This window comes from Chelonia mydas, chromosome 1 (assembly GCF_015237465.2).
Source record: "Chelonia mydas isolate rCheMyd1 chromosome 1, rCheMyd1.pri.v2, whole genome shotgun sequence".
NCBI classification, from domain to species: Eukaryota; Metazoa; Chordata; order Testudines; family Cheloniidae; genus Chelonia; species Chelonia mydas.
Window position 1 is genome coordinate 331,246,905 of NC_057849.1, and position 15,596 is coordinate 331,262,500.

General features: G+C 43.4%; 1 protein-coding gene across 2 annotated transcripts in view; it reads right to left on the reverse strand.

The window, feature by feature from the left end:
• Positions 1-394: 394 nt before the first annotated feature.
• ELAPOR2 (endosome-lysosome associated apoptosis and autophagy regulator family member 2) overlaps positions 395-15,596 on the reverse strand; it is a 141,721-nt gene continuing 126,519 nt past the window's right edge. For both annotated transcript variants that reach the window (XM_037889266.2, XM_043552575.1), the window contains 4 exons: positions 11,772-11,898; positions 10,353-10,531; positions 9,463-9,628; positions 395-2,725 (listed from right to left, as the gene is read on the reverse strand). In XM_037889266.2, the coding sequence (XP_037745194.1) occupies positions 2,666-2,725; positions 9,463-9,628; positions 10,353-10,531; positions 11,772-11,898 (532 nt within the window). In that variant the 3' untranslated portion in view covers positions 395-2,665. The remainder of the gene's footprint in view (positions 2,726-9,462; positions 9,629-10,352; positions 10,532-11,771; positions 11,899-15,596) is intronic.

Consider the following 15,596-nt stretch of genomic DNA (forward strand, 5'->3'; position numbering starts at 1 on the left):
GCAGATAAGAGCAACAGATGAAAACAATGGTGACAGACGTAATTCTGTGCAAGGTGGAACACTCCATGGCTCCACCCATCACTGAAGAACACTGCCAGATGTAATGCATGCTACAGTTCTTCCAAAGATTGTAAATTCGCAGTTCAAATATATTTTCACTTCACTGCACAAATGCCGATCAGCTGAAAATCTTTGACACTACAACACGCTATCTGAATAAAATTCAATGACATAAAAAAAAATCCTCTTCATAAAAGATCAGCAAAGAACACATCTCAAAATCCCAATTGGCATTTGCTAAGGGAGCATGTCACCATTGCTGACTACGTGCAAACGATAGGATGACGACAAATACAATGTAAGATAATAAACGGGCAACAGTACAAAATATACAAAAAAAAAGAAACTTGTATTTAATATACATTCAAAAACATCAAAAAATGGTTCAATACCTCACAAAAGCCCTTCTTTCTGGAAAATGAAATGCTGTTTCAAGAACAACAAAAAGAAATGAACACGACCCCCGATGAGATACCCAAACTAACTCCAATCAGAAGAACAGATCCCAGTTTCTGTAACTGGATATATAAAATAATTGAAATAAATTTCTCTGAACAAGAAAAAGAAGCTCTAATCTTCATAAAATCTCCTTCCACATCTCATAGTATAATAAAATATTCAGTTTTCATCTTAGATTTAATTTAGAAGTGGACTCTTCTCAGACTGGTTGATGCAACTGAGTCATACAAAAGCCCAAATCTATATATTCTTTATAGTAAAAACACCATTTTTGCCTGTGTCTTTTCCAAAGTTTTATATGCATTTCACAATTCAGACATTTTATTGTGATGCAGATATAGGTCTGAGTAGAGTGACAAGATTGGAGCCTCATTTCTTCCTAGCTTTACGCAACTCTTTCCTTCATAATTTTCATCAACAATTTTATACCCACATTTTAGCAGATTATTTTCAGTTCAACTTGCACTGGAATTTCAGGAAATTACAGTTTTTCATAGACTGGATATTAGGAAGATCACATACTTTTAACGTGGTTGCTAAAGTCAGAGAGTTTTAGGCCCTGAAAAAGAATCTCAGGCCAGCCTTCAATATTCAAAGCACCTTTTTGTGCCCTCCTTTAAATATACAATAACTTGCATCGACAGTAGAACCCATTTGTATACTAAGATACATGATGGTGTAACCAACATTAATACCTGCAGGGGGGTCCTTGTCCCTTTTTAGACCACATACAGGCTAAAAGAAAAGGAGTACTTGTGGCACCTTAGAGACTAACAAATTTATAAAATTTCTAAGGTGCCACAAGTCCTACTTTTCTTTTTGCGAATACAGACTAACACAGCTGCTACTCTAATACAGGCTAAAGAGTCTGATACTGCCTCTCAACTGCAAATTGGCTCGGTTAGCTTAGACACGAGAAGCTTGCGGTTCCCCCCACCCTGAAAGGGTCCAGGATTCAATCCCTACAGATGCTTATCCCAGGGGGTTGTGACACAAATGACAACTCGAACTGCTGTCAACCTCCGATGCTCAGGACAAGCTTCGCCAGGCAGGGAGAAAGCCTAATTCACATTATGGATCTTTGCCCCCCTCTAGTGTCTAGACCATGTAAAAAGATTTATGAGTGCTCCTGCAGCTTCTAAATGGACGGATCTGATCTTTCAACTCAGGCACTGGCAGCACACCCATTTAGGGTATGTCTACACTTGGAGGTGCCGGTGTGACTCTCAGCTTGCGTAGCTCTCAAACCAGTACACTAAAGACAGTAGTGTAGCCACAGTAGCATGGGCAGTGCCAAGCGGTGGCATGGGCTAGCCACCCTGAGTACAAATCCACCAGAACCCTGTGGGTACATACTCGGCACAGCTTGCCCATGCGGCCACTGCCTATCCTACCATGGCTACACTACGATTCTTAGCGTGCTAGATTGATGACAACAGATGCGAGAATGTTGACACAAGCTGGAAATCACACCCTTAGCTGTAGGTATAGATATAGTCTTAAATTCAGGAGTGCCAAGTTCAAGCCAACCCAGATGGTCATCACATTGGCATCTAAGTGGGTTTGATCCGTGGGTGCAAAATTGGCCCTGCCTCACTAAAGGCTGTTGCAGGCCATCCAGCCCTTAACCCTAAAAGCATTATTTTATCCAAGGATCAAAAGTCATCCATGATTCTGTTTCAAGTACCATTCCCCATTTTGATTTTAAGAGAGACTGGAAGTTAGGCTACAAAAAGGACAGTACAGAACCTTTCCAGAAAGTTTTGAATCTCTCAGAAAATCAGTTCTTACAATGCATATGGACAACGTGATTATGCACTGAAAGGTACCAATAAATCACACAGCAGGCCTGAGCAATGCACAGGTGAATACAAAACTGATGTCAGTTGCAGTATGTATATCTCTTCCTGAGTTAAGCTTCATTCCTAGTTTGGAATCCAAGCAGTCTGCTTCTTGTTTTTGGCAAGGTACTTGACCACAGAATAAGGCAATCCAATCTTTTGTTTTGATTTCCACCCTCTTTTTGCTTAAATGGCTCAGCATTTCTCACTGCAATCATTATTCTGCTGTCTGCAGGAATATGTTTAAAATGTGGTCCTGTAAAAATAGAAATCAGGTTTGTTTCTTTGAAGGTAGCATTTAATCCTCATATATTTTGTGATCTTGAAGATTTCAGTTGAACAGATTCAAAACAATCTTGTTTTTCCTGCAATGTAAAGAGACAAGTTCCCGTCACTCATGATTTCTCAAATTCACTCTGAAGCGTACTAACATCTCTTCACTCAGTATAAAAAGTCATGGAACAAATTTCTACTCTCAGTAACTCGAGTGCAACTCCTGTTGAAGACTTTACTGAGATTGTGCCACAGTAAATGAGAGTAGAATTTGGCCTTTAATTTTAAACTAATTGTAACATCTCTATAAATTAAAAATAAAAATTGCACAAACTTCAAAATTCCATTGTGAGGTACAAAGGATAATAATTTTTTAGTGTTTCCTTTATAGGAAGTATATAGATATGTCCACCGGTACATACCCAAATGGCTATTTCACTGAACAGAGAAGTCAAGGTTATGGATTTTATGATAGAATTACAAAGAAATTATGACGCATTACTGTAAAAAAATACAAAACATTCAAGAGTGAGAGCAGTTTGAGCAAAGAACTGACAGTGAGAAACTCCTGAACTCTGACACTGATTCCTTCGGTACCCTTAACCAACCCACTTAGGCCTTAGTTCAGCAGAACATTTAACACGTGTTGACCTTTCAGACTGTGAATCGCCTCCCCCTTCACTAAGGCTGTGTCTACACTACAGTTTATGTCAGCATAGCTTATGTCGCTCAGGGATGTGAATAAACCACCCCCCAAGCAACATAAGTTACACCGATATAAGCACTCGTGTGCACAGCGCTATGTCATCGTTTCTGCCATTTGTGGAGGTGGTTTTACTATGCTGACGGGTAGCGCACCTGCATTGGTACAGCCGTGCCAGTACAGCTCTGTACGTACAGATATGCCCTAAGGTACCAATTCTCCAAACACTTAACCCATGCATTTAACTTACTATAGTGAGCAATCACTTTGATTTTATTGGGACTACTCACAGTAATGAAGTTAAGCACGTAAGTGTTTGCAGGATCGGGGCCACAGATGGGACTATCCCCACGTTTATGTGTTTTGCTTAATTGGGGATTTAACTAGAGCTGGGTGGGAAATGCTTTCCCAGTCCACTGAAAATTTTTGAGATTTCAAAATAATTTCCTTTCTGCACCAGGAGGAGCCAGTGACTTTTGGAAATTTGTCATGAAAAACAAGTGAGAGAGGGCACTCAGCTGGGATGTGGGAAACCCAGGTGCAAGTCCCTGCTCCAAATCTAGGTGAGTGCACTAGCCGCCAGCCTGCAGAGTCAGTTTCTAGTTCAATTTCTCCTGCTGGAGCTGTTCCAAATGTATAAATACTTTAATATTCACTGGGCCAACAAATGAGACTGACTCTACAGCTCAGTGGTTAGGGCACTTACCTGAAATGTAGGAAACCCAAGTTCAAGTCCTTCTTGCAAAGGAAGGATTCAAAGCTGGGTCTCCCACATCCTGGGTGAGTGCCCTACCCACCAGGACGTTAGCTATTCTGTGGCACATCAAAATCTCTCATTTGTTTAAAAAAAAAAGTTCCACAGAATGAAAACAAATTTCAAAACCTCATAAATTTTTTCCTGAAGTGGAATTGTTGTTTTCTAGCCTGCCCTATAATGTACCCCCTGTGAGTACACCCAAGTTGATTCTCATGCAGAGCATTTCACTGACAACATTGTAGATGATTCTAGCTGGAGCGAAAAGAGCCATTAATGTAAAAGGTAGCAAACTCAGAACTGATGAGGAAATATGTTTTCAACCTATGTGTAATTAGACTGTGGATCTCATTGCCACAGGAGGCTGCTGAGGACAAGAACTCCAGGATACTGGAGAGAAGAAAAAAGGCAGGTGGTTTTGAGGTTATTGGTGGGAAAAGGTTGAGACTCCTGCAACTGTAGAAGCTTCGTGCATCAACACATTGATTAAATTAGGCCTTCAGAATGCTAATACAAATACCAAACTTGTCTTGGTGTACTAAGATACAGACCTTGTTTAAAAAAGGGAGTGGACCTGTATATGGAAGGCAAGCAAAGCTACAGCTATACTACTTAATGCTAACAAATATTTTGGAAAGAGATATGAAACTAAACTCACGCTTTGGGGTTTAAATCAATCTCTAACTATTACGATGAGACCTAATGCGTGTGCGCGGTCAGATTTTCCCATAGTTGCCTACGGCAGGGTTTCCTGCACCACCCAGCCTGATCCAGCACAGCAATTCCTACATTCTGGGTTGTTATTACAATAATACTGCAAATAAATATGTTTCCTTTTTTTACATTAGGGGCTTAGCTCTGCATTTCTTATCTAGTCAAAGCTCTCAGTAACTTCATGAGAAGTTTTGGAACACAGAAAAGTAATCACTTCGGGTCTGATCCTTTTATGTATTTCTGATTTTTTTCTCTCTCTCTCCCTGTTGTTAAATCTTTACATTGTCTCTGTCCCCCATATTTTTTACTCTCTCTTTTCTCTGTGTTTTTTTAAAAGAAGTTATACTTCTCATCTTTTGCATTAATGAAGAATGATGCCTATCACATGTGTTCTGAAAAAATATATAATAAATCCCAGTTATCTGCAGGGATATAGGATGCAGACTTGAGTAAGCTAATGAGGTCCTGGAGGCCGAGTTTGGCAGCTCTGATTATCCAGCAGATGGAAGAAAAAAAAAGCCAGAGATATCTGACAGGCTTATTTGAAAAGGTAACAGTGTGCAGGGAAGCCTGTTAAAATGAACGTAGGAACTTGAGTTAAGAATAGTCTGTTTGAAAACAGTGCGCAGGTGTGCAAGTGATTGCTACTCTTAATATAAAGCACTAAGCTTACTTTTGAACTATGAAACCTATTTCTTCCAGCAATCCTTCCTCTCTTCTCCTAATCATTACAGGCCCACCTCTGCACACTTCATCAGCCTTTAAACTCATCAGGACTATTCATGGTAGTAAACACTATGTTCAGCAGCAGAGGTGGTCAGCAATGTTCACTACACTCAGCAGTAGAGAGCTTTCACAAAATCAACACTTCTGAGACATTTTCTTTTTTGCAAGGTTCAAAATGGGGGGAGGGAATCAAGGTTCAAAATGGGGGGAGGGAGCAAGCGAGGGAATATTTTGCTTTTTTTAAAAAAAAAATCACATTTTTCAAATTTTGAATTTTCAATATGCTATATTCCCATTCCCTTTTTTCCTTCTTGCCACTCACTACAATAAAATGAATGATGTCCAAATGCGGGGTTCCTCCCTCCCCGGCCCACACATACACTTTTTCATCTGGCCCTTCTAATTTTTCCAAAGTTTAAGATACGGGAAAGTTGCAGAAGGGAAAAAATTAAAATGGAGAAAAAGAAAAGAAGGGGGGCAGGAGGCGATACCCCTACACATCATTCACTCTGTCACATTCAGTGGCAAATAGGAAAATCAGAGACAAGAAAGGCAAAAACCCCATAAATTTGAACATTTGAAATTTGGGGTTTTGATGAAAAACTGGACAATTCTGAAAACACAAGGCTTTTTGTGAAACTTTTCAGTTTAAAAAAAGCCATTTTTCAGAAGAAAAAAAAAGTTTCAAATGAAAAGTTTCAACCAGTTGTACTTAGCACTATTGGCCTGAACCACTTTGAAGCAGTGGATGTCTTTGGGCCTTTGGAAAAGGACTTGCAAGTACTTGCAAGCTCAGACCCTTAGAATCTCCCAACCCTCCCTCTTCTTTGGCTTGTGTTTTTTTGGCTTTGTCTAATTTAGGGCCCCATCCTGCAAACACTACCGCTTACTACTGTGCTCTCCCTTGAAATGGCTGGGATTTATCAGGGCAGTAAGCGCTACACCAAGCATTTGCAGATGTGCATGTATAGTTGAAGCCCATGTTCTCAAACTGTGGTCTATGGACTTCCAGTGGTCTACAGAGCACTTACAGATAAACCATGGAGAGCTAGCTAGACATTTGGTGCTTTCAGAATGTTAATTTTCCACGTAAGCAATTACTATGGAAGCCCCTGGGATGATGTTTAATCAGCAACGGGAGGTGACCTGTGTGAGGTGTCCAGTACACAAACTCTTTTCAGTTGTTGTCCATACTCTGAAGATCCATGTTATAAGTTCTCTGGGCAAGAGAGAATCCTGCAACTCAGTGCCATTGACATTAAAGAAGCCCAGTGAATCTATAGATGTGTGCGTTTGCAGGTTAGTTAGTGTAGCCTCTTTTTAAAATTGAACGAAGAGCTCTGTGTTAAACTGTCGTGTCCCTAGGAAGTGAGTTCGGCTCCTGTGGTGCTACAGTTTTCAGATCAATGAGATTGGGAGACTCTTAGGAGCACAGAAGATCAAATACAGGGACCACAAACAAGATTTTTTACTTGTAACTTATAAGTTACAATCACAAACAAATATATAAAAACCTAAGAAATCCCATGCACCCTCTAATGCTGTATTCATACTCACATATCCAAAGATATTACAGAGTTTGATGGATCTTTCAACAGGTGGTCATCAATAGAGGAGTGGTTCTTGCTGGGGTCATCACAATGAAGTCTTCCCTCAGGGTCTTCCCACCCTATCCATACCAACCAACCCCTTTTATCTTGTTGTTCTGACCAAGCTTAACACTTTATGCTTATGCATGAAGGTTCCAACTTCCTTTTACTTACCTGTACTTCCACACCCCATCCATTTTGCGGTGCTCTGCTTTACACAGGTTGTTCTCTGAGTTTCCCTTATTCTCATTAGCATTTATGTAAACATGTTTCCATGGTGACCTGTGGTCAGGTGCCTTGCTGTCTAGATGGGCACACTTTGGTCTCTTTTTCTGGAACATCACCAGAACAGTAATCTCGTAATCTTTACCCCTGGGGGAATTCTGTGTCACTGCGCGTGCGCAGAATTCATGTCCCCTGCAGATTTCTTTGCTTCCCTGCAGAAAAATTACTTACTGACAGGGAAGCTGCAAAAGCAGTCATGCAGCGCTCCCTAGCAGTGCAGGCACCCAGAGCAGCCGGCAGAGAGGTAAATCACCACGAGGCTGGGGACACCCCAGCCAGTGGAGCCTACCCTGAGCTGGGATCAGCTGCTAGTCCCAGCTGGGCTGGAGGCAGGAGAGGATGGGACTTCCTCTTCCCCTGCAAGGAGTGGCTGCGGCTGTGTCAGACCCACCCCCAGAAACCTCCCCCAGCTGCAAGAATCTCAGCATCCTCCCCTGCTTCCTGCTCCCATCGCTCCTCTGCTGTGGGGGAAGGGGTCACTGTATGGGGAGCTGCTCCCCCATCTGCCCAACCCCCATGCATCCGGACCTCCTATACCCAGACACCCTCGCCAAGCTTCACCCCGTATACCCAGAACCTCCCTACCCCTCCATACCCAAACCCTACCCCACTGAACCTCAACCCCTGCATCTGGAACCCCCTTGCACCCAGACCCTCTGCCTCCAAATCCCCACACCTGCACCCAAACCACCCCCAATGAGCTCCCTGCACTCAAACCCATAGATGCCGAATCCATGGGTGCTCTAGGGCTGGAGCACCCACGGAAAAAATATAGTGGGTGCTCAGCACCCACCGGCAGCCCCGCAAAGCAGTGCCTCTCCCTCCCCCCAGCATCTCCCATCTGCCATGGTTCAGCTGTTCAATAGCATGCAGGAGGTGCTGGGGAGGAGGGGAAGGAGCAAGGGCGGGAAGAAGTGGGGCATGGAGGTCTTGGGGGAAGGCGTTGAATGAGGGCAGAGTGGGGCAACTCTTAAAGATGGTGCCTATGCTCAAACCTCCACACTGACGAGCCCCACCCCCCCGCACCACTCTGAGCCTCCACATCCAGAGCCCCGTGCCACTGACCCCCAACTAGCTGCACCCAGACCCCCACCCCACTAAGCCCCACTCCCCCAGCTCTCCTGCTTAGACCCCACACACAGACCCCTCCGCTGAGCCCCAACCACCTTCACCTGGAAGCCCCTGCGGAGTCCCATTGCCCCTGCACTTCCCCCCAATGCACTTCCCCCCCCTCCCCGCACTTCCCCCCTCTGTGCATCCAGATCCCCCACACCTATACCCCCGACTGAGCTGCCTGCACTCATATTTTCCCACACAGAACCCTCTCACTCCACACCTGAATCCCCCCCACACTGAGCCACTTCACACTTGGATCCTGCCTGGTTGAGCCTGCCTGCCCCACACCTGGTGTACCTGGTGCAGAGGGGCAGGGCCCTAGGGTGTTTCTGGGGCAGGTCCAGGCCTTGTGGTGTCGGGATAGGGTGCAGCCTCACCGCTCAGTCCATGTCCCGGGGTGGGTGGTGGAGGGGCTGCAAAGTGATCTCCCACCTTCGTGCAGCCAGAGGCCTGTGCTCCCCACTTTCATGCTGGAGCCTCTGCATTTATTTAATGACAAATAAAACTTGCAGAGTTTTAAAATGTGTGCAGAATTTTTAATTTTTTGGTGCAGAATTTTTAATATTTTGGCACAGAATGCCCTCAGGAGCAGGTAACCCTACAGGCATAAAGTCAGTCTTAGGTCGCCCACTCGTGTCAAGTCTTCTTAAGCCTGAGGCCTAGTGTGGCTAAGCTGAAATCTTTCAGCCCTTAGCCTGTACGCCTTGCATTACTGCCTTATCTTACTTGTATACCTAATACACACTTGTCACTCCTAAATACTTGTCAAATTTATATTCGTATAATCCTGTCCTACTTCTATCTATTCATCACACAGTGATTGCATAGGAAATAACATAACCACAACAATAACCCAACTAAATGATAAAATGAGCTAATTAGCCACATTAAACTAACCGTGCTACATCAGTGTCAATAAAAAATAATAATTTTAATGCTCACCTTTGTTGCCAATGACTTGAGCTTTCCCAGCAATGACTGTTTATTTGAATATACTATTTCCTCTTCGTTGTCTTCTCCTTCCATTATAGCACAGCTGTCAGCAGCTGGAAGCTCACACTCTTTCGAGTTAGCTGTCATCACTAATTTGGAATATTTATACTCCAACCTAAAGGTACAAACTTGGACAGTTACTTTCTTAATACCCCATATTCTAGCTGCGACAATACAGGTGGTCAGAACAGTATCTGCAGCTATTCCGCAGGGTTATTTGTTAAGCATTTATAAAGAATCTGAAGTTATATTTTAAGAACCAGAAGTAAGAAAGCATGACTAGAACTGCAATAGCAACTCATCCATTTCCTGTTTTCCAGACTAGAAGAGAACAAACTCCATCCCATGAAGTCTTTAAATCAAAGACTTTTTTTTTAGACTTTTTCTAAAAGATTCACTCAAGACCAAGCAGAAACTGTAAGCTTGATTCAGGAAACACTGGGTAGAATTCTGTGGCCTATATTATGCAGGAGGTCAGACTAGATGATCATAATGGTCCATTTTGGTCTTAAAATCTATGACTTTACCAATCTCTGTTGCTTCCAGCCTTAAGCCAACCTCTGTCAGGGGTTAGGAGGAAACTTCTCATGGCTATCCCACAACTGCCTACTTCAGGGTATCTTGCACCTTCCTCTGCAGCATCTATTATGGCCACTACTGGAGAGAGGAAATTGGACTAAGTGGACCACTGGACTGATTAGGTATGACATTTCCTACACTGCTTTAGGGTTTGATTTCAAAGTCCAGTGGAATCCAGGGGAGTTTTTCTAGTGACTTCAATGAGCTCTGGATCACGCTTTTGATTTATTTTTGTATGTCACCTCCAGTACAGTACTTACTTCTGATTTTTCTTCCAGAAGTAGCAGGTTAAGGCTACGAGCAGAACAGCTGTGAATGCACCAACACCTGCTCCAACTTTTAACCAAAAGTCCATGGTTTCACAGGTGCTGACCCTTTTCTCAGGCAAGGCAATCCCCTTCATGCATTGCTTTGGCTCGTTCCAGACATATAAGGTTTCCTTTCAAAAAAACAAATAAGAAAGAATACAGAAAAGTTGATGTGAATGTAGAGAACGTTTGTTGACATTTTGAGGTTAAGGCAACAACATGTTTTTGAGGCAGAGAAATTACTGAAAATAGAGGTGTTATTTACTTCAAAAAAATATTGTATTTATCGTATCATGGCCAGATTCTCCACTGGGTTAAGTACCTTTTCTCCATACACTACAGGGACGTATACCGGCTGTAAATGCCCGGGAGAAATCCCTGCTGGCACAAGTGTATTGCTGTCAGGTCCTCTGCCTATGGCCCCCCCTCATTCAGCACAGAGGAGTGTGTTGGGAGAAGAGATGTAGGGTAAAGGGAGTAGGTGTGGTGTAGTCTGGCTATGACGTCCAGGACCCTACCCCAGTGGAGCAACGTAGGGTATGTCTACACTGCAATCAGAGGTGTGACTGTACCCCAGGTAGGCTAACCCACGCTAGCTCCAATCTAGCCTGCTCCCTAAAAATAGCAGTGAAGACGATGCAAGGCTGCACTGTTGCAACAGCGTGTACCCTGGTTCTGGTCAGATTAGTCCATGCTCCTGTGTCTTCTGTGCTAGCTAAAGCTAGTGCAGCTATATCGACATGAGCGGCAATCATGCCTCCGATTGCAGTGTAGACATACCCCTAGAGCAGTGTGGCAGCTACTCTATACTACACAGGGGCTTGGGACAGCCCTAATTATCAGGGAGCTTGTAACAGGGCTCCCCAGTGCCCCGACCCCTTGCTGAGTTCTCATGCAAGGTAGAATCTAGCCCATGTCTCCAAAATGGCTTGGCCTAGTAACCTGAGATTTAACAGTAAGAATAATTTTGGAATGAGACCCAACTGCACTCCCCTGCATCATGGCTGCAGGCCCGGGGAGGGGACAAAGGCTGTATCCTCAGTGCTTGCTCCTCACACAGGCTAGCAGAGATTGGGAATGACAGAGAGGGGAATGGGTGGAGCCTGCCTCTGACGTGGTCAGAAGAGCAGCTCTGGAATGGCGAAGGGTTAGCAATCTGCGAATGGAGAAGGCCAGTAGCAGATAACTTCTCCTGGGAGCGAAGAGAGAGTAGGAATGAATTGTGAATCTTTCCCTGGTCTGCTCTTGGAGCAGCATGGCTATGTGATGTACAGGCACAATCTAGCCCTGTGGCTCTTACACAGGCAGTTTAACAGCACCCCCAAGCCTACACACCTCATCCAATTTGACTAAAAGGCATCAGTCCTCTACCTGAAATCCCTTTTTACAAGCTCCCTCAATCTCATGGTAGTCATGCTCTGTGCACAAAGGGCAGGCTTCTGCACTTTCCCACATGAAGTAGAAGGTGCATCCATCACAGGTGCCAACGGGGCATGCGCTAGGAGAAAAGCAAAGTTTGGTTAGCACTTGTGACACAGGTTTCGTTCCGGGGAAAGGAGAACTGGTCTGGATTCTGTGCCTCCAGCCTGCTGCTCAAGAGAACTAATAATAATTAATAACCCCCCATTGATTCAACATTTCCAGAACAAACCAAAAAAACCCAGGGAAAGCTTTTTCAATCAGCGAAATATCTAGCTTCAAATAAAGAAGGTGTTAGTCTCGCAAATTAATCTGGCAGTAAGAATCCAGATACCACTGATACTACGCTGATATAAAACTCTATAGGCTAGAATAGAAGCAGTCACTGAAAGCACTGGAGTTATTCCAGATTTGCACCAACATACCCAAGGGGAGAATCTGGCCCATAACGTTCAGCTTTGTAAATATGTTCTAATATCCTTAAAAAGCACTTCCTAAGATGAAGTTGAATCAACTTCTGACTTCGTAACTGTGTTTTATGTATATCTCTTGTACTTGAGGGTGTCTTTCTGATGTGTTCCAATCAATGAATTAGAGTGACTAAACAATGAAGGTTTATTAATTGACTAACTGAGCCACGTTGCCATGCACTGCTAGATACCAAAGGCCAAATTTTCAAAAGTGGCCAATGATCTGGGATGTCTCAAGTTGGACATGCCAAAATTGAGGCAACCTAAATCAGTATCCACCTTTGAAAATTGTGGACTAAGCCATTTGAACTTTGTACCCCAATGCCTGCCACTCCTAAATGAAAGCTGTCAATTGTTTAGAAGTACATGTCACTGTTCTCTAAAGATGTCAAATTTACAGTTGTATTTCATCAGCATAATTTATACAGCTACCACTAGGTGGCCAGGTAATACAGACCTCTGCTCTAGTGACTCTGAATTCTTTACAGAATAAATTTTATATTTGAAGAATGCTGAGAAACAAAATTTATATGAAAAATAGCAGGCCATATTCATCCTTGATGTAACTCTAATGATTTCATTGGCAAATATCTAGAATTACAGGGGGAAAGCTATACATTACTAGAAACAATTATATATATTTGGACAGAGTTCATCCCTGGTGTAACCCCCCCACTGGCAGCAAAAAAGTTAAGTTTTGTCACAAACTATTTTTCTAGTAACATCTAGCATTTCCCCTACAGTTACAGACATTTGTGTGAAATAGAAACAGAATCCGTGTTCTATTAACATTGTGGGTAACCCCACCACTGCTGCCACCCCAATTCCCAGAAGCTTACGTAAACCCCATTTCTTTTTCTTATTTCAAGGTGTTCAGGCAAAACCACTTATTGCAGTAATTACAGCTGCTGTTTCTACTTGCTCTGAGTTGATAGGGGAACATTCCCAGACAAGGTGGCAATACAGAGCCTTGAGTGACTGCAAAGTAGTTGCCATTTTAGCACACTAAAGGGTGGGCAGGAAGTTGTTAACCATGCTTGGTAGCTGTTTTGAAGCTTGTGTGGAAGGCTTCATTAAGGGCAGACATTCCTACATGAACACACATTCCCACCCCCTCCCCACACCTTATCAGTGAGTTCTGGCAGGGGTACAAAACTGGCAGCCATTGTGAACACTAGTGAGATCCAGTCCAGCCCTGCAGGGAGAAGATAGAGCAGGCAGCAGTAACCCAGACTGATCTGAGGGGTGGATCTCAACGCTGAAAGGTTTTATCTCTGTGCTGAAAGGTTTTCTCTTTGGAGTGCTATTCATAAAAAGGAATCTGAAATCATTAGTTGTGTGTGCGTGCGTAACTGTCTTATGGTAAAGAGTGGTACAGGATTCCTAAGCAGAGGGGGAAAAAAAGAATCCGATTATAATTTCCACTTTTAGTATTTGAAAAGTTCCTATAGAAAATCCAGCTGTGGTCTCTTGCAAGGATAGGAATTCACGGTCTGTGCATGGTCTGCAGCACAGAATTGGTAAGCAAATTGACTTACCTCCCCTCTACATAGCTTACACATAGAGGAGAGAAGCTGATTTCTACATCTCCAACATATTATGGAGAGCCATCTTCATATCAATTACATCCCTCTCAGCTTCCGCATATCACACGGAAGCTCTGTATAAAATCTTTTATCACTCCTTTCTCATGCCAAGATGACTGTTCCGTATGGGATGCCGAAAATCTGATTTCTGCTGCTGTAATTGTGATGCTTTGAGTGATTTCCTCCATAAGTGGCAGACATGTTCTGTAACAGTTAATTAGCGGAAGGATGTTTACCAGCCTACTGAACGGGTAACAGTTTCTCCACGCACCTGAGAAGTACAAATGGCCCTATTTCATACTCAGTTAGTAGAACAGAATACCATCTGCACTTCCATGACACTTGCTCAATTGTTGTGACTGGCAGCTAGATTGATTCTAACAGTGACAGTAACTGGAAGTCTATTCAGCAGCCAAAAATATTGGTTCATTAAATCTGGATCATACAAAAACTGACTTAAAAGAGATTTGTAGTGTCACTCTGAAATCTGTCACACATTTTTCGTAGACTCATAGATATTAAGGTCAGAAGGGACCATTATGATCATCTAGTCTGACCTCCTGCACAACGCAGGCCACAGAATCTCACCCACCCACTCCTGTGATAAACCTCTCACCTATGTCTGAGCTACTGAAGTCTTAACAAAATCCAGAGAGCTAGAAGACCAACCTCACTTGCCTTGATTTGACTAATTCAGAACACCATCTCTGGATCACAGAGTATTTTCTCAGGAACATTAGTAGGAGTATTTCCCATGCTCCTTCCATCTGACACCCTAGCTAAACCAGGAATAAACTACAAAGCAGGCACTGCTTATTTAGACATTTTTGTTACAAATACAGATGTCTACTTTGATATTAAATGCTCTGCTTCAACTGTTATTGGATCATGATCTTCTTCAATCAATCCAAGATACTTATATGATCCCCTTTACCATAATATCTGAGCACTTCACAATCTTTAATGTATTTATCCTCGCAACACTCCTGTGAGTTAGAGAAGTACCACATTTTATAGATGGGGAACTGAGGCACAGAGAGGCTAAGGGACTTGCCCAGAGCCACACTGGAAGTCTGTGGCAGAGCAGGCAATGGAACTAATGTCTCCTGAATCCCAAGATAACACCCTAACCTCTGCATCATCCTTCCTATCATCATCATCATCATCTTTTCTTCCATAAATTGAGGGGATGGTTTGTACAAAAATACGGGCTTTGCATTTTGCCTGAAGGTGGCCAGAACGAGGCTCATCCTGATCTCTGGTAATTATATATGCAAGGGCCTGGGAGATACTGGGGAGCAAGGAAGCAGATCTGGGAGAAAGAAGCGTTTGGGGAAAAATCCTCTCTTACTGTTTCTTTAAGGGGCCCAGGGCCAAGAGACTGGCAGAGGGGGTGGGCAAGGCTCTCCTCTCCCCCAGCCAGTTGGGGATGAGCTGGGGGACAGGGACCAGCATAAATGCGACATCCTCCCTCATGACCGGGCAGACACAAGGAGCTCCCAGTGGGGAGAACTTGGCCTGCTGAGCAGTCTGATTAAGGACAAGGGATCAGCAGAGGAAGAAGCTGTAAAAGCCGTACAGCTGGTTAACCCATAACTCAGCTCCAGTGAGGAGATCTGAGGATTCCTGTTTAAGAGGATTAAATAATCTGATCAACAGAACCCAGCTCCAGGGAGAAGAGCTAGAGAGACTCCTGTTTAAGGAGAGAGTGAGGGACTAAT